Genomic DNA, 24821 nt, shown 5'->3' on the forward strand with positions numbered 1-24821 from the left:
CAAAGAAAAAGCTTTTGCTCGTTTCATTTGCCTCTTGCTTAAGTTCAAATCCGTTTTAAAGCTCTCTGCATGTACTAGATGTCGCGAAATATGCTAAAAGCTCGCTCAAAGAGCTTTGTAGGCGTGAGCTTTTAGCCATTTTTCTTTAGTTGCATTGCTGCTGCAACACTTTCGCAGCTTTCTCACGCTCGCAACATGTTGCATGTGACAGCTGTGTTGTATGCTAGAGTTTAGAAGAAGTTGCGAGCGTAAAAAAAATAATAAACTATTTTTTTTTTTAAATTAAAATATGTGTTGAGATGATTATTATTTTAATATGTTTTATTATCATTAAACTTAGCCTATTTAATTTTTATTTATTTTTTTTAAGCAATCGATTGCATGCAATTGAAGCACGCGCCATTGCAACATGTTGAAACACATGCCGCAGTTGCGTTCGACTGAGCGCCTTCATACAGGCTCGCACATGCTCGCACACGTTCGCAGCGCAGCCGCCTCGAACATCCGCCACTCAGTTGACATTTGCAAGCGCGACGCAGCAGTCGCTGGCGACGCTCGATTCGGCATTCAGCTCGGACACACCAGCTCTCGGTTCGTTGTGGACGCTAAGTTAATATATCGCAGTTAATAGCAAAGGCAGCGGCAGTGGCAGTGGCAGCGGCAGCGGCAGTGACGCAGGCAGCGACAGCGACAGCGCTAGCCAACAATAAAAGCGAAAGGAAGAGCAACAACAAATGGTAGCTGCTCCTGTGTGTGAGAGGGCACTTTATTTGTTGTTGCATTTGCCATTTACCATTGTTGTTGTTGTTGTTGTTGTTGCCATTTTACGCTAGCTACTGCTGCTGCTGTTGGTGCTGCTGCTGCGTTCGCCGCGCTTTACATTCTCGCTCCATTCGCTTCATTCCGTTCCACTCGCCATTTTGTCGGCAACGTGCCCTGTGGAAGGTGGACGCGAATTTTTTGTGTGTGTGTGTTTTGTGCTTTTTGTTTTGGTTTCATGTGTGTGCGTGTGCCTGTGTGTGTAAATTTGTGAGTGTGTGTGTGATTTTTTTTTCTGCTGTTTTTGTTGTTGCCATCATTGCTTTAAGTATTTTTAGTGTTCGCGTGCGAAATTCGGTGTCAAAGTGAAACATTCTACGTGAGATGTAAGTTGGAAGAGGCCTTGAAATGTCCTGAAACAGGCCAAACGAGAAACAACAACAAACAAACATAAAAAAGGCAAATAAGAGAAAATCAATGCGCGTGCCGAATGCGTGCGTGTGTGTGTGTGTGTGTGTGTGTGTGTGCGAGTGTGTCTTTCTATGTGTGTGTGTGTGTGTCAAAGAAAATCCATAAAGCGCGCTGTGAAACTCGTCGCAGTCGAGCTATGCGAATAATTTATAAGATTGAAATTAAAGACACCGAACAGCGCTCTCTCTCACTCTCGCACACTTACTTTCTCTCACTCTCTCTCTCTCTCTCTCTCTCTCTCTCTATGTGTGTGTGTGAAAGCAACCGCAAGAGGCCAAAAGGAAGATAGCGCAAACAATTTCTTGGCAGCTGCCTCAACTGCAAACGAAATGCCGAAATGCTTGGCCTGGCCCCAAAGCCGCCTCGCCCGCATCCGCATTTCGTTCCACTTCTGTTCTGCGCCTCCCTCTATCTCTCTCACTCTCTCTTGCTGCAAAAATGTTGTAAACATGCGAGGCCGCTGCCAGAGGCGCTGGCAGCATCATACGGAACAGCTGATTCGCCTTTGGGCCGCAGTGCCAAGCGCTATAATATGCACACACACAGACACACACACACACATTCTAACACACACACACACGTGCATCTAGGCGAAAGCAAAAGCATCAGAGCATTAGCAATAACTTTTCTTAAGTGCCAAACAAACAGCAAGTGAAAAATATTATAAAAAAAAAAAAAAACAAAAACAAAATACGGCAAAAGCAATTACAAATCTCAAACCAAAAATTACAACAATTAAAAATCAATATAAATAAGTTACAAAGTATATGAGAAGCTACATAAAGCTGGCCCAAATATTGAGTTGAGTAAGTAAGTAGCGAGACCTGCTGCAGCGAGTGATAGGATAATATCAATATAATCGATCCACAGATTTTGCATAAAATATTATTTTGGTAGGCAAAAAGCTATAAATACTTTCTGTTTATAAGCAAACGAATTATTATGCTAACCGTCAGTCTTTATATAGCAAGTTTATATCAAATACTGTCTCTCTCTCTCTCACTCTCTATAGAGTAGCTTAAAGCAATAGAAAAAATACATATATGTAATTAAATACATATTAAATATGTCAAGCACTCGTTTCATTCTACAGATATTGAGAAAGTTTATAGAGAAAACATCCGTTACTTTCTACATATAACGAGAGAGTTTTTAGAACCAACTTACTCGGGATCGTAATTCCAAGTTGTAAAGAAACACTCAAAACCCTTATGAAAATCTCTACGAATTGTAGACCAACTTATAATCTATTTGTTACATATACTTTACTATATAATGTAGATAAAAAATAATAAATAGATAGAAGGTAGAAGAAGTAATTAGTTGGCGAATATTACCCATAACGTTGAGGCTAAAGAAATTCTTTCAGAATAGTAGACCCAGTAAATAAGGGAGCAATATATAGCGCATCAAGTTAGAGAGAGTGAATGCTCTTGAACCCACCTGAGAATCTTTAACAATTATGGATCTGGAAATATTATTAGATAGAGAAAGCACTCGGTACATGTAAACCTATAGCAAGCTTAGGTAGCATTCATAGAGGTAGAGCTCTCCTTATAATGTATTCCAACCGTGGCTTATGTAGAAGAAGGCGTGGCAGACCCTATAAAGTGGAGACAAACTTAATAAGCATGATGAGCTAAGTTAATCTAACCCCGGCTATACAAAAACAAGGGAATTGAAATGTCTCTAGTATACCATAAGCAGTAGGAGTATGTCGTTTCGTACTTTATGCATAAGAGAGAAGCATAGAATGAATGATGTAGCAGCTCCGGCAAAGCTTCAGGGTATATACGATTCAGACACTCCCTACTAGAGCAGTCTTACATGTGCTGTAATCAAATATGCATTCATTATTATTTATTCTACTCACATAATCATGGCCTCATGAGGACTGAGGACTTTAGTTTAGCTGAAGCCAAAGAAGATCTAAGAGTAGAGTTTATATACTTATTTTATAGATGACTGTCTATATAGATACATTTACAATTTGACAATATATTTGTATGCCCATCCAACAGTATTTCTGTCGTATTTTTACTGCACTTAATTTGTATCTAGAATCAAAAGAGAAAAACTCGTAAAGCCTTTAAGGCTTGAAATATAGCTGACATATTACGTATACGCAATGCTGGCAGTCAAGCGAAGCGAACATATTTCATTGGCGTGCACTCCATTTAAGCATCTTTGAGATACTTAGTGAAGTCAGTGTGAGCCGCTTAATACACGCAGCGAAAAGCTGTGGCAAGTTCCGAGAGCAAAAAAACAAAAAAAAGAGAACGAAAAAATTGGACAAAAGTTGAGCTGCATTTGGAATGGATTTTCGTCATTTTGTTTTTTTTTTTTTTTTTTTTGCTTTGTTTTTATGTTTGTGCTCAGGCCTGTCCTGATTTCGTGCAGTGTAAACAGCATGAAGGCCAAACGACAGCTGAGCACAGCCTGTCTCTATGCCAATCAACTTAACTATGTTTAACTTTCTACAGCTCTACTCGCAAAGCAGCAACAGCAACAACAACAACAGCTGAAGGGCCAGCCCACGTAGGAGCTGTGCAGCGCCAGTGAAAGTGGAAGAGGAAGAAGAAGTGGAAGTGGAAGCGACAGTAGCAGTGGCAGTGGCAGTGGCTGAGCCAAGTTCAAAATCAACGCCTGACAATGACAAAGCGCTCCACTGGGCGGCCAGCAGCAGCAGCAGCAGCAGAAGCAGCGGCAGCGACGTGGCGCACGCCAACAGCAGCAGCAGCAGGAGCAACAACTACAATCAATGAGAGCAGCACGAGCTGGCGACGACGCTGCACAATAGCAACAACAACAGGAGCAACATCAGGAGCAACAGCAACAGCAATGCGCATTAGGCACTCGACTGCGCTGCCGGCAAGCGGCATATCCTGGCTGCTGTTCGTAATCTGTATGCTGAGCTGCTTGTGCTGCTACACAGGTAATTACCAGCACGCCAAAATGCTTGACACTTGATTAGCATGACATTGCAACTGCAGCAGACACGCCTTACCCCGTTACCCCGTTACCCCGTTATCCCGGCAACACTCCAACCCATCGCCCGCCCCGCCCTCATCACTCATCTCCCATGCCCTACCCCAGCCAAGTTGCCCAAAGTAGCAAATCAGCAGTTGACAGATCCGCTTCGATTACGTGTTTAAGGGCTTATGTGCTTACGTACTTACGTGCTTACGTTATATTATGCTTACCGTTGCAATTGGCTCGAGCTGTGCATCGACTGTTATCTTGTTTATCTTTTAATTTGGTCACACTGGAGTGATTGAATTAAAGTGCTACATCTTGAAATGCTTATACATGCATATCGTTATCGTTGAGTTAAGATGAAGACTTATCGAAGCAGGTTTACTATTTCTACTGTCATTAAATATATAGATATTGTTATACGTCATTGATATAGTCATATCTATACGTCTTTCAGTCTAGTTATAGACATAACGAAGCGAGTTCAATAAAAGTGATCGATTTATCGATATTTTTGCATTCGTAGTGTGACATCTTATATGTCTAATCAAGCTACCTATGAATATTAATATATAGATATTGTTATACGTCATTGATATAGTCATATCTATACGTCTTTCAGTCTAGTTATAAACATAACGAAGCGAGTTCAATAAAAGTGATCGATTTATCGATATTTTTGCATTCGTAGTGTGACATCTTATATGTCTAATCAAGCTACCTATGAATTTCAGCGAATTTTCTAAAAGATTATTATTTTAAATTTATCCACAACTATATTGAATATTTAAGTACAGTGGAGCCTCGATAATTCGTACCCCGCAAAATCAACAACCGCGATAAATCGAAAAAAAAAATCGATCCGCCTGAAATCATTTCGTTCTCAATATTATGAGCTTCTACGTAAATAAAATTTCTTGACGTTTCGAATTATCGGGAATTCAATGTATTTTAATTTCTCTCAAGTATCCATATCGACTTATTGAAATCGATTAAATTGTAGCTAACTTTTACGTCTAATAGATAGAATATCATTGCATATAATAATCAGTCATTAATGCCAGGAATTTGTCTATATGCCTAGCAATATATCGATATCAGTTAAATATTTCTTATCAATAAAACGTACCAACGTTAAGGTAGTACAAGTTGTTTTATATTCTGCCTCTTCTTCTACATATCTATTACACTGCTGTCGATTAGCAAACCGGACGCTGAACTAGCACAGTTATCGACTTATCGAAATCTATATCATCATTGCCAATTGCCAGGGGCAACAACAGTGCGGCTTTCGAGTAGAAACAATTGCTACTTAGCAAAGCCGATAAATACAATAGAGCCAAGTATTTTCGGATGGCCAAGGGTCTTGGCATCGCCGTTATCGCCTCGATTGTGAGGACTCGGCCTTGATACGCCCATGCCAAGACAAAGAAATAATAATCATAAATAATGACGAAAACAATTGGGCGAGAAATATGAGAGAGGCATGCGAATGGCAAGCGGAAAGTGGATACGGAAAATGTATTTGGGGCACGAGCAGCGGCGCTGGCCGTAGAAGGGGCAGGTGCCCAGTGCCAGTGCCAGGGGCGGGTGCTGTCAGCGAGGGGGGTCGCCGATGGCAGGAAAAACAATTGCGGATAGCCTTGACATTGCACATGCAAAGTCGACTTTGGCTTTCGTTGGCTTTTTCGTGGCCATTCGGTTGCCAAGCACCTGACGCCACCAGCTGGTAGAAAGTTGGGCGGTGGGCGTGCCGCACTTCAATTTTGAACACTTGCCCAACAGCGACAATTCAACATTCTATTGCACCACACATCCAAATAAACAATACAAAAATGCACTTCACAATTGAGCTCACACAGAATTATACCCTTTGGCCTCTGTCAACCGCAGAGCTTTGAGCTTCGCCTGAGTTAGTTTGACAACTTTTGTATAAAAGAAAACCGTAAACTAAATTATATTTCAGTGAGAGCCAACAATTTGATGGGCGTATAGGCGATGATTACAAATTTGGTTTTACTTCAGAGTGAAACAAAATCTAAAATTGTATTCAACTTTAAAGCTTTTGAAAGTTTATCAAGCGAGAAACTTAGTGTATAATTTGCATCAGAATAGAAACTTTTAAGCTTTTAGCTACAACTGCAAATGTCTACTAAGTAAAAGCTTTAATGCGCTTTTTTGAAGAGCTAAGAGTAAAGCAAATATTGCAACTTATTTAATTATTGTATAAAAGTACATATAAAATTTTAAGCTGACTTAATTTAAGCATTGTCTACTTCGACTAGAAAATTTGAAATTATATTAAATATAAAGTCTATTAAGTAAAGGCAAGACAGTATTAGTGCAAGCTCCTTTACAGCAGAAGCTTTAATACTTTAAAGCAGGATTCAATATACAAGTATCTCGAGCAAAAGCTTTAAGTAAATTTTTTATTGAAAATATATAAAACCTAATCGAAGTCAAAGTTTCATCAGCTGACTTATTGGCTAACACTGAAATCTTCTCTCGTTTTATGTTTCTTGATAACTTTGAAAAAGCGCATGCTGACACTTAAGCGGGTATGACACTAAAATATCTTGAATATGAAAGTTTGTTAAGTCTAAAATCGAAACGAATATCTTAAATAAGAAATTATAAATATTTAGAGCTCCAGACGTTGTAAAGCTTAAATTTATTTATTTTATTTAAGCTTCAAGCAGCTTAAAAATCTCCCTTTAACTTCCACTATAAATAAGCCATAATTCACCACCAAGACATATATTCATAAAAATCTGACAGCTTCTGATGTATGTAGTCTGTATAGGGTATGCGCAGACCAAAGCGTGCCAAAAAGGGGAAAAGCACGAGCAAACTTTTGCCTCGCTCTTGTTGTTGCTGTGGACGCACATGGCCAAAGTTTGTGGCCAAACTATTTTGGCTGGTGTGGTGTGTGGCATAACGAGTTGTCGTCGCTCCCACGAGGCAGCTCAAGTTCGGCTTTAGTGCTTCCGGCTTTGGCAATTGGCGGAGCTCCTCTCGCATCTCTCACCTCGCTCAGCCAGTCGTCAGTCAGCCTAGCACAATGGCAAGTTTTATTGCTCGGCTCTGCGCAATTGAGTTATGGGACGGGCAGCATTATGGGGCTGGGGATGTCAAGGCAGTGCGATTGATAAGCTCCCCAGCCCCTAGATGGCCAGCTAATTAGTTGGACTTTAGCCAATGTTCAATTACATATTAAAAGCGACGCTCAAGCTATGCTTCAACTGTACACTTAGCAATTCAATTGCCAGACATCTCGGACAGGCCAGGACGGACGACGATAATGCGACGAGCGGAGGCTCAACAATCGGATCGATAGCTCCGACCGGCATCAAATACTAATTACATAGTCAAGCAGTCAAAGGGCCAACACACACACACTCTCTCTCTCTCCCCCCTCTCTCTCTCTCTCTCTCTCTCTCTGTCTGTCTTTTGCATTTTTAATGGCACTTGACAACTGAGAAGTGCGTTGATAGACGGACAATCGAAACCCTTAAACGCACGTGCATAAACGCATGCATAATTGAAGCGCTTTGTGTTAGTGTGTGCATTGTTTGCCATTCGACTAATAAATAGGCAATCATCGAACATGCTGACGTCAGGCTAGGGAGGCAATGAAAACCCATGAACTAGTTTTGCTTAAAATAACTAGGTAAGAGCTAAAATGCGAGTGAATATGGAATGAAAACATTTGGGTATAAGTAGCTATAGGGAGTAGGCGTAGCAAGTGGCTATTGCGAGTAGCTGTAGCGAGTGGCTATAGCGAGTAGCTGCAGCGAGTAGCTGTAGCGAGTAGCTGTAGCGAGTAGCTGTAGCGAGTAGCTGTAGCGAGTAGCTGTAGCGAGTAGCTGTAGCGAGTAGCTGTAGCGAGTAGCTGTAGCGAGTAGCTGTAGCGAGTAGCTGTAGCGAGTAGCTGTAGCGAGTAGCTGTAGCGAGTAGCTATAGCGAGTGGCTATAGCGAGAGGCTATAGCGAGTGGCTATAGCGAGTAGCTATAGCGAGTGGCTATAGCGAGAAGCTGTAGTGAGTGGCTATAGCGAGAGGCTGTATCGAGTAGCTGTAGCGAGTGGCTATAGCGAGTGGCTATAGCGAGTAGCTGTAGCGAGTGGCTATAGCGAGTAGCTGTAGCGAATGGCTATAGCGAGTAGCTGTAGCGAGTGGCTATAGCGAGTTGCTGTAGCGAATAGCTATAGCGAGTATCTATTGCGAGTAGCTGTAGCGAGTGGCTATAGCGAGTAGCTGTAGCGAGTGGCTACAGCGAGTAGCTGTAGCGAATGGCTATAGCGAGTAGCTGTAGCGAGTGGCTATAGCGAGTTGCTGTAGCGAATAGCTATAGCGAGTATCTATTGCGAGTAGCTGTAGCGAGTGGCTATAGCGAGTAGCTGTAGCGAGTGGCTACAGCGAGTAGCTGTAGCGAGTGGCTACAGCGAGTAGCTGTAGCGAGTGGCTATAGCGAGTAACTGTAGCGAGTGGCTATAGCGAGTAGCTGTAGCGAGTAGCTGTAGCGAGTAGAGCTGTAGCGAGTAGCTATAACAAGTAGATCTGTAGCGACTATCTATAGCGAGTAACTATTGCTCTACTCGCTATAGCTAGCTTCCTCGTCTAATAAATAGAACCTATAGCTCTATAAATATAAGTAGCAAGCGACTTCCAGCCAATAGTCGAATGCAAACAGCAAACAGCTTAGCAAATTGCTCTCGCCAAAGCGAAGCATAACGAGACGCATCCATTTTTCACAAATGTTGAGCTACCCGCTTTGCATCCCGCTTGCATTTCCGCTTTGGCATATTTAGGTTTTTTGTTTTTGCTTGTGAGTTGGGTTTCTTTTGTATGTGTGTGTGTGTGAGTGTGTAGTTTTTTCCATTTACCTGACGACAGCTCGACGGGTCGCATGCATCAACGCTCGCCAGCGACACGTTGACAGCGAAGAAGACGTAAGGGCAAAGGTAAAGAGTGGAAAATTTGCATTGCATGCGGCGACAGGCGACAAGCGAAAGGCGACAGGTTGGGCGCACGTTGAGCGTTTCACTAATTGCATTGCACATAACATTCCAAATGGTTTTATAATCTTTGCTTCCGTTAACAATTCATATGCCAGCAACAGCAACAACACCAACAACAACTAGAAGGTTTCCTTACGTGCTCTGGCCAACAGCTATTTTCTCACACACACACAAACAAAATCTCATTAGAGACGGCCGATGATTACCAGCACACACACACACACATACAGCCATACCCACATTCACTCACACACACATACACACGCACACTTTGCGGCACTCGGTGTAAGGCACAAGTTGCAAAGTTGATGGCTGCACTCACTCAACGTCGTCGCCCTGACACTGCCTGACACGCCCCCGCCACCCATACAGATTTGCCCAACATTTTGCACTTGCCACTGCCATTGCGTGTGCGTGTGTTGGTGTGTGAGCTTACCAGAATTCTAAACATTTATGAACTGTTGCGAAATATAAAAGTTTGCTGGCAACTATTTTGATGGGCCATTGCTTAAATGAGAGTTCGAAAATTGCGGTGGAAATTGAAACTGAAAGCGACATATTTTAGATTGAAACAAAAAGCGTAAAATAAGTTAAATTACCTATTGAAAAGGCAAACAAATTGTGTTTAAAGTTTAAGCATGAAGAGCTTTAATTGAAATTGAAATCGAAGTTGCAAGAGATTTACAAAGGTATATAATAGTTAGGGTAGATATTGAAATAAGCTTGGGGAAGATATACATATGTATGTACAAATCTATGAAAATTGAAGGGCAAGGCGAAAGAAAAGCAAAGAAAAGCAACAGAAAGTGCATATTGAAATTGAAATTGGATTGACATTGAAAGTGTTTGCGGTAGAAAAGAAAAACAGCGACAAATGGAAGCAAAGCTAAATTTAGAAATTGAAACTGAACTGGAAATGCAGGCTTAGAGAGTGTGAAAATGTAATATAATTTTAACATACATATATATACTATATGTATATAGAAATTCCAAATGGAATTTAGATCGAAGAATTTTAATTGAATGACAGCAAATGCAAAGTAAAGCAATTATCTAATTGCAGCAATTAACCCTAACAAATTGAATTGTTCCATACAAAGCAATGCAAGCAGAAGCAATTTTCAATATCAATTTGATTTGCATTCAATAATCATGCAGAATGCAATCAAATCGATTATTTTGCCTTGATGCCTGCGAGTGGAGCGACATTCCAGTATAGTATATATACATACATATACATGCACATATAAATATGTATATATATGTATATCAAATTCTATTTGAAAACTCTTTTAAAAATTGAAAAAGGGAACTCCATATTGTTAATCCATAACAAATTCGATGAACAGCTAAAATTGATTTTCTATGAAAATAGAACAAGGGACTGCGGCTGCAGGCGGTGTTTCAGCCTCGAGGAGGTCACCAGCTAAATGTCATAACAAAAGCTATTTATAAGTGAGCCGCACGGTTGCACATAAACGGCCAACCGTCACCTGCCCAAATGCTACATCGCACCCCACCCCCCTCTGGTCGCCCATTCCATTAGCCACCTCAGCTCGCACCCTCGGCTAATGCCCAGCGCGCTGAGATTGCAAGTCCGAGTACTGTGAAAGGCACGCAAGTCAACGGACATTAAAAAGTAATAAGCATAATTGTGAAATGTCACCATGATGGTGAGGGAGGGGGACGGGTAGAGGAGGGTGAGTGCCAGTGGGCGAGGAAGAGAAAACGAACAAAACAGCCATGAGCAAACTGAACAGACAGTGTAAGCACGAGCGAAAGAGACAGAGAGAGAGAAGGCGAATTGAATGTAAAGGCGCGTGACGTATACGGCACGTTGGCCCAACTTTGACCCAGAGCAGCTAAATTGTTTGGTCGACAGCTGGCGCAAAAGTCGGGCGCTTGCTTTTAATTATTCAACGATCTCGTAAGGGGCCCAGAGCAGAAGACGCCAACAGAGCGCAGCATAGAAAACATCGAGCAAACAACAACAAAATGCAAAGAAACATGTAAGAAGCAAACGCACAAACAACTGCAGCAAACTGCAGAAGCAGCAGCAGCAGCCGACCAGATGTCGCCTGAATCGGGCCGCTCACGCCGCGCTGCGATTGCCCTGTGCCAATTGTTCGCCCAGCAGAAGGAGAAGCAAAAGCGCATAAAACAGAAAGAAAAAAGAAGGAATTGAAAGAAAAAGTAACAAAAACAGCCATGCATAAGGCTTGAATGGCAAAGCGAAAAATAAAAATAAAAAAAAAAGTTTGCGGTGCTTTTGCCGCCGCCGGCGTCGGCATCGACAACGGCAACGGCAGCGACATCAGCATCGGCGTCGGCATCGACGTCGGCGTCCGGCGTCCGTTCAGTTGTCCGGAAGTTGCTTACAACTTCGAACCCTGCTTCAAGTGGGCAGCCGCAGCCGCAGCCGCAGTCACTGCAACTGTAACTGTAACTGTAACTAAAACTGCACTCAGCTATGCAACTAACGGTGAAAGTGGCAAGACTGGCGACGCATGGACTATTCAGCTCGACTCGACAATTGGGAGGGGTGCAAGGGGCGAAGGGAAAAGTGTGTAAGGTCGAGGCCCATACACTGCGCCTACGTCATGAGGCCCAGGCAACACGAACGAGCACAAGCTCGACTCAAACATGCGCCAAGTTCTATGCTAAAAGCTTTCAGAGTCCGCACAAAAAGCTCATTGCAACGAACCTGCGACAGGCTTGCAACATGTTTGCTGCCGCTCTGCAACTCGAACCAAACTTGATCCTAAACGCACCTGAACGAAGTCCATTCGAACCAATCGAAAACATGAATTCAGAGTGAAAATCTAAACTGTAGCTTCGAGGGAAAGTCTGGGGTCTAGAGGCGGTGCAGCACAGCAAGTAGAGTCAGTGGAGTGATTGGAATCTTGAGTGAAGAACCAAAGCGAGCTAAGCTTAGAAATGGTAAAGTCTAGAACGGGTAGAGACACTAGAGCGACTGAATCTATAGACAAAAATTTAGACTCAGATTGCTCACAGTGAGTCTAGACCGAGCAAACTTTAGAAAATAGAGGCCGAGTAGAGAGTCTACACCGAGTACAGGCTAAGCCGAGTAGAGTCTATACCGAGTAGACAATAGACCGAGTAGAGAGTCTAGATCGAGTAGAGTCTAGACCAAGTAGAGTCTAGACCGAGTAGAGAGTCTAGATCGAGTAGAGTCTACACCGAGTAGAGTCTAAACTGAGTAGAGTCTAGACCGAGTAGAGTCTATACCGAGTAGAGTCTAGACTGAGTAGAGTCTAGACCGAGTAGAGTCTAGACTGAGTAGAGTCTAGACCGAGTAGAGTCTAGACCGAGTAGAGTCTAGACCGAGTAGAGTCTAGACCGAGTAGAGTCTAGACCGAGTAGAGTCTAGACCGAGTAGAGTCTAGACCGAGTGGAGTCTAGACCGAGTAGAGTCTAGACCGAGTAGAGTCTAGACCGAGTAGAGTCTAGACCGAGAAGAGTCTAGACTGAGTAGAGTCTAGACCGAGTAGAGTCTAGACCGAGTAGAGTCTAGACCGAGTAGAGTCTAGACCGAGTAGAGTCTAGACTGAGTAGAGTCTAGACCGAGTAGAGTCTAGACTGAGTAGAGTCTAGACCGAGTAGAGTCTAGACCGAGTAGAGGTAGCGTAGAGTCTAGACCGAGTAGAGTCTAGACCGAGTAGAGTCTAGACCGAGTAGAGTCTAGACCGAGTAGAGTCTAGACCGAGTAGAGTCTAGACCGAGTAGAGTCTAGACCGAGTAGAGTCTAGACCGAGTAGAGTATAGACTGAGTAGAGTCTAGGCCGAGTAGAGTCTAGGCCGAGTAGAGTCTAGGCCGAGTAGAGTCTAGGCCGAGTAGAGTCTAGGCCGAGTAGAGTCTAGGCCGAGTAGAGTCTAGGCCGAGTAGAGTCTAGGCCGAGTAGAGTCTAGGCCGAGTCTACACGGAGTAGATGCAGAATAGTATAAGTGAGTCTAGAGCGAGTCGAATAAACTGGAGTAGAAACTAGAGCTGAAGGAATACACTTGACAGTAATGGTGTTCAGTTCATATTGATCTTTATTCTTCTGTGTTTTAATAACCAGACTAGTACATAAATTCATGTATGTATTTGTGTAAATTATTTATGTTTATATTTCTCGATTGTTTTATGTGGTTTTGTGCGAGGGCATATTCAGTGTTACTATTGATAAAAATGCCGCGTCCTAGAAGATTCCCGGCGGTCCCATGATGCAATTGGGCAACGGAATATCGCGAGTCAATTATCTGACGAAGAACGGGAAATCGCCCGAGAAAGGCGCCGCGTTAGTACCCAGCAAAGAAGGGCCTTAATTCGTGCTTCTCAAAGAGAGGCAGCCCGTGAAACGGCAATAAGAAATGGTTCAAGGATTGATTTGAATCGAGCAGCGTTTCGATATGATTGCACCATTGACTACAGCTTGAATCGTTTAGTTTGCATTGGTCCAATGGACGTTGTTTGCCAGCATTGTGGCGCATTGAAGTTTGCTGATGAAACGCCCGGTTTGTGCTGCCTTAGTGGTAAAGTGACATTGCCATTAGTGGTCCCGCCACCAAAGCCATTGCGTTACCAATTGGATCATTGGATCATTGCAACCTATTGAAGATGCACAGCACAAATTCCTGCAAATATACTTCATGGGCAATATGGAAGAACAGCTTGACCGGCGTCAAGAAGTCAACACAGCTATGAAAAAAGCAATTCTCCAAGATTTGCAGCAAATGCTTCACGAACATCATGCATCGGTCAAGCTGTTCAAGACTGCTTTTGAGCGGTTGCCAAGAGATGACTGACCGTATTCCTGTTGACGAATCGAGTGGCTTGATTTCATTTCCTCAAAATTTTTGCAATTTCGTCACATCAAAAGATGAGCTTATCAACAAAGTATTTCCGAATATCATTGCTTTCCACAAAAATACTAAATGGTTAAGTGAGCGAGCAATTTTGGCGGCTAAAAATAAAGATGTGGATGACCTTAATTTTATAATTCAAACTAAAATCGTTGGTACTCTATTCATTCAAATCTATCGACTGTGTGCCAAACGAAGAAGAAGCCACTAATTATCCAACTGATTTTTGGATGGTTTACCTGGTTTACTACCGCACAATTTACAACTGAAGGTTGACTCGGTAGTTATCATGCTTAGCAATTTAATCCAAGGGAAAATTTAAATAAGTTCTTATTCCAGGGATTCCGATGATTCTAACTAATATTCCCTTTGAGTTAAAACGAATTCCATTCCAGATTCGTCATGCCTTCGCCATGAGGATCAAATAATCACAAGCCAATCCTTGACTATTTGTGGCCTCAACCTAGAAAATGCGTGTTTTCCCCATGGTCAATACTACGTGGCATGCTCACGTGTTGGCAAACCATCCGCATTATTTGTTCTTAAACCTGATCAAAAAACGAAGAATGTCGTTTACCACAAGGTGCTTGAATGAAAATCGCTGGGTGTTCTACTTCAGCCCTGCATACAAAATGGAATTTGGGTTCGCTATATAATGCTTGCAAATTTGAAAAGAGTCATCAGCGATTGTAACTCCGGTCAGCGAGTGGCTATAGCAGCAGCATGTCCTAAAAAAGATAGATAGCGAGATTAGATAAATGAGAAAAAATTAGTTTAAAGAATTATAATCTAAATATTAAAAAAAAATTATAAAACCTAGTCAAGTCAGTCAGGAAAAACTTATGTGACCTGACTATTCAAATCAAAAAAAAAAATAAAATAAAATAAAATAAAAAAATACTATCTAATCAAACTCAATTCGATTCCATTTCCATTCTCAGATACATTCTCTGCCTTTTACAACAGCTTCCTTAACAGCATGCTTAGAGCCCTTCCCAAACTACTCCCCAATCAAGAATCATAAAACTCACCTCAAGTTGTTCTTCATTGATGAGGTTGACAAGCCGTAACTTCCGAGGCTCTTGCACACCGTGCAAGATACTGGGCTACATCATGTCCGAAATGCTGAAGGAGAGTAAATCCAAATATATATGCATACATATATATCTTCTATAGCCACTCGCTGACAAAATGAAATAATGCTGTTGAGCCTGCAAATTAAAGCTAAATCTAGCGATCAATATGCCCAACAGGCTGCAGCAGGAGGTCTCAGCATTAGCTCAACTATAAAAGTAAAGTAATGTTAATATATATAAAGATGAGTACATAAGTCGGGGACAACGCTTACCTGTCCTATCCACAATGGACGACAGGCAGGAGCACTTAGAGCTATGGGGCGTCATAGAATATATGCCACAGAACCATCTCTACATTGAGAGAATGGGATGGTTAACTCTCAAAACGCTACATCTGCCGCACACGCATATGAAAAGGATGTAAATGTAACGACTGGCCATGCGCTTCGCCAGGGTGTGCAGCACAGTGTTGGAGATCGTAGCCAGATATGTATATAAGGCTTGGATAGTTAGAGCTATCCGCAACTCCGGTCAGCGAGAGATAACAATTGAGCAATGAGATTGACAAGCCGTAACTTCCGAGGCTCTTGCACACCGTGCAAGATACTGGGCTACAGCAATACCCGAGATGCTGAAAGAGGGGAATTTCAAGTTGACAGATATATAATCCGTATATAAATCAAGGCACATACCTGGTATAGCTAATCGCTGATAAAGTAAGTTAAGGGATCCTCAAATTGAAGCCAAATCTATCCGATTGGATGCACGACAGGCTGCAGCACATCACAGCTCTAGCTTAGCATATCGTAACTGTCGAAGATATCATGTTATATAGTGTATATGCATGTTATATCTGTATATAGACGACGTCGCTTACCAGGTCGGTCGAGCTCAGATTGCAACAACTGCAGCATTTTGAGAGTCAAGCACACTACTCTCTCAGTGTAGAGATAGATCTGTGGTTTTTATTCAATTACAGAAAATTTTGACTTCTGATTCGAAAAATTGATTGCAGACGTTTTTCAATTACAACATTAAATTTGACAACTGCTTCTTTCTAAACGTTTAGTAAATCCGTGATAATATTCTAGTATAGTTGGGGGCATGGAGTAGACTCAGGCGTAGAGCTATTTTTATTTCGCTTAGTATTTTTCCATTTTTTTATTGATTTCTTTTATCTTTACTAATTTACCGACCAATTCGCAAAATCCAAAGATCTGATGTTATAAATTCACTAGTTTCATTACGCTTTTTTTTTTTTTGATAATTCTATTATTAAAACTTTAACTTGAATTTTTGCATTCATGTCCAAATATTTCCACTTCGAATTTGCATTTATTTTTAGTCACTTAAATTTTCCTTTGACTTTCAATTGATGTATATATCATTAATTGTTTTTATATATTTTTTTTTTTTTTTTTTGTTTTATATATTCGATTTTAGATTTTTGTAGAGTTCAAGCATTTACCCAAATTCAATTTCACTTTTTAGCACTTTTCAATCGTTTTCATTTTCACTTTTTTTTCATCCTTCACATTGATTGACATTCACTTTTTTTTGTATTTTCGATTCCACTTTCTTTTTACTTTTAGCTCTGTTTTCTGGGGTTTTAATTTTCAAATACGCGACCAATAATATTCCGAAGCAATCTGAACGACTTTACTTTACTTTACTTCATACAACTTTCACTTTCTGTGAAAAAAATTAAAAAAAAAAAAAAAAATTAAATCAAATTTTGTTCCAACATTTGGTGAAGACCCGCTCACTTACCCGATTTTCGTTGACACTTTTACTTAACATCTAATTTCACTTTAAATTTTGCACAACTATAGCCAAAAATTACATACAGTAAAGCTCTACGCTCTTCTTTCTGTTTTTAAATTTTTTCTTCTTTTTCACTTTTAATCTTTGTAATTCAACATCAAGAAACAAAAACACAAAAATATATATACTTTTAAACATTGTAAAAATTAAAAAAAAAAATGTCGATGCCTTTTAAATTTTGAAAAACTTATTTTATAATTTTTTCCCGATTATTATTTTCTTTTTTTATGTGCTCTATTCGGAGAGCAGGCCCAAACTGAATACTTCTGAGGCTGGCTGGGGTGCCTTAACTTTTTGCCGAATTTTGCGCCGAAACCTACTTTGATCAGAAAAAAAAAATGTCAATGCCTTTAAAATTAAAAAAAAAATTATAATTTTTTTTTTTTTTTGATATGCTCTATTTGGAGAGCAGGCCCAAACTGAATACTTCTGAGGCTGGCTGGGGTGCCTTAACTTTTTACCGAATTTTGCGCCGAAACCTACTTTGATCAGAAAAAAAATGTCAAAGCTTTTCAAATTAAAAAAAAAAATTATAATTTTTTTTTTTTTTTTTGATGTGCTCTATTTGGAGAGCAGGCCCAAACTGAATACTTCTGAGGCTGGCTGGGAGTGCCTTAACTTTTGACCGAATTTTGCACCGAAACCTACTTTGATAAAAAAAAAAAAAAATTCAAAGCCCTTAAAATTAAAAAAAAAAATATAAATTTTTACCAAATCTTGCGCCGAAACCTACTTTGATCAGAAAAAAAATGTCAAAGCTTTTCAAATTAAAAAAAAAAATTATAATTTTTTTTTTTTTTTTTTTTGATGTGCTCTATTTGGAGAGCAGGCCCAAACTGAATACTTCTGAGGCTGGCTGGGAGTGCCTTAACTTTTGACCGAATTTTGCACCAAAACCTACTTTGATCGAAAAAAAAAAAAAAAAAAGCCTTTAAAATTAAAAAAAATTATAAATTTTTACCGAATCTTACGCCGAAACCTACTTTGATCAGAAAAAAAATGTCAATGCCTTTAAAATAAAAAAAAAAAATTATAAATTTTTTTTTATGTGCTCTATTCGGAGAGCAGACCCAAACTGAATGCTTCTGAGGCTGGCTGGGAGTGCCTTAACTTTTGACCGAATTTTGCACCGAAAACTACTTTGATCAGAAAAAAAAAATTCAAAGCCTTTAAAATTAAAAAAAAATTATAAATTTTTACCAAACCTTGCGCCGAAACCTACTTTGATCAGTAAAAAAAAATGTCAATGCCCTTAAAATTAAAAAAAAAAAAATTTATAAATTTTTTTTTTTTGATGTGCTCTATTCGGAGAGCAGGCCCAAACTGAATACTTCTGAGGCTGGCTTGGGTGCCTTAACTTTTTGCCGAATTTTGCGCCGAAACCTACTTTGATCAGAAAAAAAAAAATGTCAATGCCTTTAAAATTAAAAAAAAAATTATAAATTTTTTTTTTTGGTGCTCTATTCGGAGAGCAGACCCAAACTGAAAGCTTCTGAGGCTGGCTGGGAGTGCCTTAACTTTTGACCGAATTTTGCACCGAAACCTACTTTGATCAGAAAAAAAATGTCAAAGCCTTTAAAATTAAAAAAAAAAATTTATAAATTTTTTTTTTTTTTGATGTGCTCTATTCGGAGAGCAGGCCCAAACTGAATACTTCTGAGGCTGGCTTAGGTGCCTTAACTTTTTGCCGAATTTTGCGCCGAAACCTACCTTGATCAGAAAAAAAAATGTCAATGCCTTTAAAATTAAAAAAAAAAAATTATAAATTTTTTTTTTTTTTTTTTTTTTGATGTGCTCTATTTGGAGAGCAGGCCCAAACTGAATACTTCTGAGGCTGGCTGGGAGTGCCTTAACTTTTGACCGAATTTTGCACCGAAACCTACTTTGATAAAAAAAAAAAAAAAATCAAAGCCTTTAAAATTAAAAAAAAAAATTATACATTTTTACCGAATCTTGCACCGAAACCTACTTTGATCAGAAAAAAAAATGAAAAAAAAATGTTTAAAATAAAAAAAAAAATTATAAATTTTTTTTTTTATGTGCTCTATTCGGAGAGCAGACCCAAACTGAAAGCTTCTGAGGCTGGCTGGGAGTGCCTTAACTTTTGACCGAATTTTGCACCGAAACCTACTTTGATAAAAAAAAAAATTGTCGATGCCTTTAAATTTTGGAAAATTGTATTTTATAATTTTTTCCCGATTATTTTTTTGATGTGCTCTACCCGGAGAGCAGGCACAAACTGAATGATTTTAATGCTGACTGCGAGTGCCTCAACTTTTTACCGAATTTTGCGCCGAAACCTACTTTGATCAGAAAAAAATTACCGATGCCTTTAAAATTTGGAAAATTTTATTTTATTTTTGTTTTTCCCGAATTTTTTTGATGTGCTCTACTCGGAGAGCAGGCACAAACTGAATGCTTCTGAGCCTGGCTGGGGGTGCCTTAACTTTTCGGCCGAATTTTGCGTCGAGGCCTACTTTGATTAGTAAAATCGTCTCTTCCTGTTTCCAGAACATTCGAGATGTTCCTCAAGGCCTACTTTGAGCAATGAAACTGTAGATGCCTGTGAAATAGAGTTGCCAGACTTTCTATCTTTAGTGAAAGCCTACTTTGACACGTAAAAGGTGTTGCCAGACTTCCATTTTGCCAGACTTCAAATATGGTTCAAGGCCTACTTTGACCGACAGCGAGTATTTTGCAAATAGAATAATAATAAAGATTTTGCAATAAAGAATAACACAATATATTGTAGTTCACACAGTAAGCTTGCGATTTGGCTTTCTTCGATCTCTCTCTCTCTCTCATTCTGTCTCCCTCTTTCTCTCTCTCACACTCTCTCCCTCTTTTCCCAACCCAGACATCCACCTAGAAGTTACTTTTCCACCATCTATTGAGCTCTTTATTCCTATTTATTTTTCCTTGCTCTCTACTCTGCAGTTGCGCTGGAGGAGGACTGCGTGGACTTTCAGGGCAACAAAGTGAACCACGGCATGCTGTACGTGCCCGGGCCAGGCGTTTGCAGCCTATGCGTTTGCTATCATTCCGAGCCGCTGTGGTGCAAGGCCATCTACTGTGATCCGCCCTACGTAAGCGTTCGATCTTCAGTTCCATAATATCCAGCTCTATAACTATTTCCATTCACTTTTCCCTGCGACAGTTCTGTAAAAACTTCAGAGTGGGCGAACGCTGTTGCGAATTCGAATGTCTGGATCCGCCGGGCGAGGACAAGCTTTATCAGGTAAGTCAGGCAGATGGCAAGACATTGTCTGAGATATGAAGAAACTAAAGCTGTATTAGAGATGTATAGATGTATCGTCTTAAGGTATATGAGATATTGTATGATCTAAGATATATACCCGAAGATACGAAAGATACTAATATCTTTAGTCTCACTATGAATATAATGGATCAACTATCTACATAGATGTACTATGGATATCCATGCTATGTAAAAGAAGATGCTTGTATTATTGAATATTGGATCTTCAGATCTTATATATAGATACACATGACACTTTAAATATATGTACATGCCTATACCACAGATACTATATACTTATTGATTCTTATTCTTCTTCCGATTGCAGGAACGTATGCGTAAGCGTGCCGAAATTCTGGCTGGTAATAGTACTGCATGTCAGCTACAGGTCGCCCCGTTGGCCGTATCGACCATAATGCTCGGCTATCTGGGCAACAGCTTTCTCAGCTTATAACTTGAGCAGAAATCGTCTGAGTATATAGCTATAAGTCAGCCAGTCGAAAAGATCTTAAGATATATAGCGGGCAGGTACAATTTTGTTAACTATAAAACGATCCTAACCAAATCCTAAAAGCTAAATAAACAAGAAACCCAAAAATCAATTAATTATTACAATGTAATAAATGAAGATATATGTATATATATATCGAGATATATAGATATATATATATATATGAAGAATATAATCTGGAGTAATACAGAACAAAACCGTAGGTTCTCAACTTATATGTATGCCCCTAGTCTTATGTAGGTACAATAATACAAATAATAACAGCATATAACACAGATATATATATATATATATAGGGTATATATAGTATATATACAGTATATGACTTGTAAATACGCTGCCTGGCGCTCTATACACCAGAAATCGGATCAAAAACTTGTTGATTAGTGTTTAGCTAAATGAATCAAAGATGATACTTAGATCTTAAATGAAGATATATATATAAATGTGCCCCTTTTTAATATTAAATAATAAAAAAAAAACTAAATAAATAAATTATCGCAATGACTCCTCGTAATACTCATTATAAAACGCGCCCCAGTTCAAACACCTAGTGAAATTTTCAACACTATCTAGTCTTTTTTTTTCAAGCATAGCCTTTAAGATACTTTCGAATGCAATTTAAGAACGTTAGTAATTTACACATATCATGAGATACGCATACACACTCACACCCACACACGTCTAGTATATATATATATAGTGTATATATATATACCTAAAAATCTTATATATTTTGCATTGGTGCTAATTTTATTGTAGGCTAAACACGATCCATACACGCACACTCATACAACATACATGCCCAAACAATGCAATATCCACAAATAACCAAATTCGCACACAATTCCTTGACATTGCATATACAACACATAAATATATGATCCACGAATGGCCACTCACAATGTACATTCGACTCGAATGCGATCCACATTTTATTCATAAAGGCATATATGCGATCCACGTATGGTCATATGCGATCCACAAAATCGAGATCCACAAACTCGAGATCAACAAACTCAAGATTCGCATACACAAGATCCACAAACTCAAAATCCCTTTGATTAAGCTTCACAAATAGAATGTCCCCAACTTGAAGATCCACAAGCTCAAGATCCACAAACTCAAAATATACACTCCAGGCCCACACACTCAAGATCCAAACACGTAACTCTTCTCCCATGCACACTCGCTAAATTTTGATTCTAAATCAACAGCCATATCACTGGCCTAACAAGCATCCAAAAGAAAACTCTTATGTAGTACACATAGAAGTATACATATAAACTAAAATACAAGCCCAAAGTTAACCCAAAACTAAATTTTCATTTACAGTAATAAACCATAAAAATTAATCAAAACTATTTGAGGGATAAAAAGCAAAAAAACAAAAACAAAATTCACTTGAATTTCCGTTTCATTTTTGTATAAATCTTAAGTACTTTTAAAACAGTCTGTAAAAACAAAAAAAAAACAAAAAAAAAAAAACAAAAAAAAACAAACAAAAAATCTCTTTTGAAATAATAGAAGTTCAATTAATTTCTAGACCAGGACCAGAGACAGTCTTATAAAACACTTAACAGAACTCAATAAAAAATAGAAGATATATATATATCATATATGTATATATATATATATGATATACTAAGCAGTACGGCTGTGACATTTTGATTTTGGTTCTACTTCACACAACTGTAAATAATAAACAATTATATATGTATATCGCGGATATATATATATATATATATGGTATATAAATCAAACAAATCAAGGCAAATCTATAGAAATTTCAATATTTACTAGCTAGAGTTATATGTGGAAGGTTCAGCTGTAAGGGAAAGCCTTCTATATGGATAGGAAACCTAAAATAAAATGCATTTACGGACATTTCGTATATCAAAGTAAGCCAGCAACAGAAGTCTATAAGCTCCGATTCGATTATAATATAAAACTCAGTAAGGGGTTTTTCAATCTAAAGAAAATTAATGTAATTCTATTCTATACAATTTTTAATTCAAGTGATCTTCTAGCATCTGGTCTGAACTTATGCATTAAAATATTAGATTATAATCTCTAGTCTATTGGGTAGGCAAGGAGAGAAAAGTAGGGAAGAGTGGAGAGTAGAGTAGAGAAGAGGAAAGTTAGAAGAAAAGAAGAGAAGAGAAGGGATAACGGAAAAATTAAAGTAAAAGAACGGCAGAACAGAGAAATCAGAAGAATAAACTGAAGAAATGTTGATCAGAAAAGAAGAAGAGAAGACGAGAAGAGAGAAAGAGACAACAAGTGAAGTGAAGGATCAGGGAGATAAAGAGATTGAGAGAAAAAGAGAGAGACGAGCCTTTAAAATAAGCAAAAATAGATGAAAAAAGAAGGAAGAATAGAAAACAAAAAAAAAACTGACAGAGAAATCAGACGAGAGGAGAACGAAGACAGAAAAAGAAAATAAGAGAGGAATGACAGAAGAGATGAAGAGAAAGAGAAAACTGAGAAGGAAAATTAAAAAGTGAGATCAAATTTCACAATCCCGATTCCCGCATTACTAAAATAAGGATAAATGGACAGACCGACAGCCAGATGGATATTGCATAAAACCAATATACTCTCATTTCACACTGCGCGAAGGAGTATTACAAAAACATGCTAAAGTATTCCGAGTGAATGATTAATAAAGTCTACTTAAGACCAACAGATGTATATCGAAAATATCTCTACTGCAGGCTTACGAGAAAGAAATCAACAACAACAAAAAACAAAATCGAAAGCAGAAACAATAAACAATGATCTAAACTGAATGTACAATTCGAATGCCACAATATCTGACCAATATGCGAACGTATATATGTAGTATATAGTATATACATATATGCATATATATTATGTATCTATATATATACATGCATAAGTACACACATATGTATATATATATATATATATATAGTATGTATACATATGTATGTATAATACATTTATGCATAAATTATATAATATCGAAAATCGAAAAAATAATGCCTAAACTTAAGCTAAAAAAAAAAATCTGACAAATTTTAAGAGAAATCATTCATAACTTAATAACAACTTTGCAACAGCAATAAGAGATGCGCTTAAGAAAAATACCAACAAAAATGCATAAAATACCGAAAATACTGACAACTTGCATAACTAATAAAAATTTATACATATAAGAAATAACAAACAAAAATGCAAAATTTGGGCTTTAAAAAATTTAACAGAAATTTATAAAAAAAAAGAAATATATATAAAAAAAAAAATATATATATATATATAAAAATTTATATAGTAAGAAAGAAAACAAATTATATATATATTCTATATATATACATATATAAAATCTTTACCCTAGTGAAACTCAAGCTCATTTTTAAAATGAAACGAGTATTTTTTTTAATTTTTCATTTCCTAGATAGATTTCCTAAAACTAAATTAAAAAAAAAAAGTGAAAAAAAAAAAACTAATTCAGAAACCCGTCTAAAAAAGCTTTGCCACTAGAAACCTCGAAAAAAAAAGAGTTTTTTTTTATAAATATAAAGAATAACAATAACAATAATACTTAAGCAGTGGATACAGAGTTAACTGTAACGCTCTAGCTCCATTAGCTCCCCACTTAAGGTATTAACTACTCTAACATATATATATAAATATATTCGAATTTTCGTTTCAAACAGCCGCACTTGATAAACTCTTTAAAGTTCTTGAACTAAGTTAATTAAGAAGAAGAAACCCTACATACTTACATATATAATAATCGATTCTAAAGCAAGTAAATTCAATTGAGTTCAAAATAAATCTCAGCTCATTGAATTTCATAGAACTCTAAAACTCATTTATCCAGGGGATGCATAATTCTACAGATACTAAAAAAAAATTAAAATAATATATAAAAAAATACTTCTAAAAATATTTCAAAAATATTTCAAGTACCAGAGAATTTTAACAAAAATAAAAATTAAAAAAAAAAAAACAATATTTTCACAATAGCTTAAATAAAAAAGAAAAGAAAAAAACATGAAAATTGTCTTTTATTTAGATTTTCAGCACTTT

The 24821-nt window shown here is 38.2% G+C and overlaps 1 protein-coding gene and 1 long non-coding RNA gene across 53 annotated transcripts; one reads left to right on the forward strand and one right to left on the reverse strand.

Annotated features, from left to right (window-relative positions):
• The first annotated feature begins 503 nt into the window (after nt 1-503).
• Nucleotides 504-24744, forward strand: LOC108620556 (uncharacterized). Of its 3 annotated transcripts, none has more exons than XM_089475913.1 (6): nt 504-591; nt 1821-2040; nt 3714-4165; nt 19930-20078; nt 20150-20230; nt 20580-24744. In XM_089475913.1, the coding sequence occupies exons 3-6, from the start codon at nt 3883-3885 to the stop codon at nt 20703-20705; spliced, it is 639 nt and encodes a 212-aa protein (XP_089332039.1). In that variant the 5' UTR covers nt 504-591; nt 1821-2040; nt 3714-3882; the 3' UTR covers nt 20706-24744. The 3 variants fall into 3 exon arrangements, with proteins under 3 accessions (XP_089332039.1, XP_089332041.1, XP_089332040.1); XM_089475914.1 differs by lacking the exon at nt 504-591 and adding an exon at nt 1098-1145; XM_089475915.1 differs by lacking the exons at nt 504-591; nt 1821-2040 and adding an exon at nt 1092-1145.
• LOC108620573 (uncharacterized) lies at nt 13257-19433 on the reverse strand. 50 transcript variants are annotated; one of them, XR_016271373.1, is made up of 11 exons: nt 19275-19416; nt 18540-18698; nt 18215-18375; nt 17704-17889; nt 16939-17074; nt 16046-16860; nt 15861-15978; nt 15441-15799; nt 15124-15376; nt 14332-14820; nt 13257-14193 (listed from the first exon to the last, which is right to left on the reverse strand). It is a non-coding gene; the product is annotated as an uncharacterized LOC108620573 (long non-coding RNA). The 50 variants fall into 50 exon arrangements; XR_016271341.1 differs by lacking the exons at nt 17704-17889; nt 18540-18698 and adding exons at nt 18703-18874; nt 18940-19122 and having other exon boundaries at nt 16939-17308; nt 18215-18378; nt 19275-19415; XR_016271342.1 differs by lacking the exons at nt 17704-17889; nt 18540-18698 and adding exons at nt 18703-18874; nt 18932-19122 and having other exon boundaries at nt 16939-17308; nt 18215-18378; nt 19275-19415.
• Nucleotides 24745-24821: the final 77 nt, after the last annotated feature.

The sequence above is a fragment of the Drosophila arizonae genome, chromosome X, assembly GCF_054131065.1.
Source record: "Drosophila arizonae isolate 15081-1271.41 chromosome X, UAZ_ARI_1.0, whole genome shotgun sequence".
Taxonomy (NCBI): Eukaryota; Metazoa; Arthropoda; class Insecta; order Diptera; family Drosophilidae; genus Drosophila; species Drosophila arizonae.

Bases quoted from the DNA above. Each gene is read 5' to 3' on its own strand.
- LOC108620556 (XM_089475913.1), top strand. From the start codon at position 3,883: ATGACAAAGCGCTCCACTGGGCGGCCAGCAGCAGCAGCAGCAGCAGAA. The intron at 4,166-19,929 runs GTAATTACCAGC...TCTACTCTGCAG, and splicing joins CTGCTTGTGCTGCTACACAG to TTGCGCTGGAGGAGGACTGC. The intron at 20,231-20,579 runs GTAAGTCAGGCA...TTCCGATTGCAG, and splicing joins GCGAGGACAAGCTTTATCAG to GAACGTATGCGTAAGCGTGC.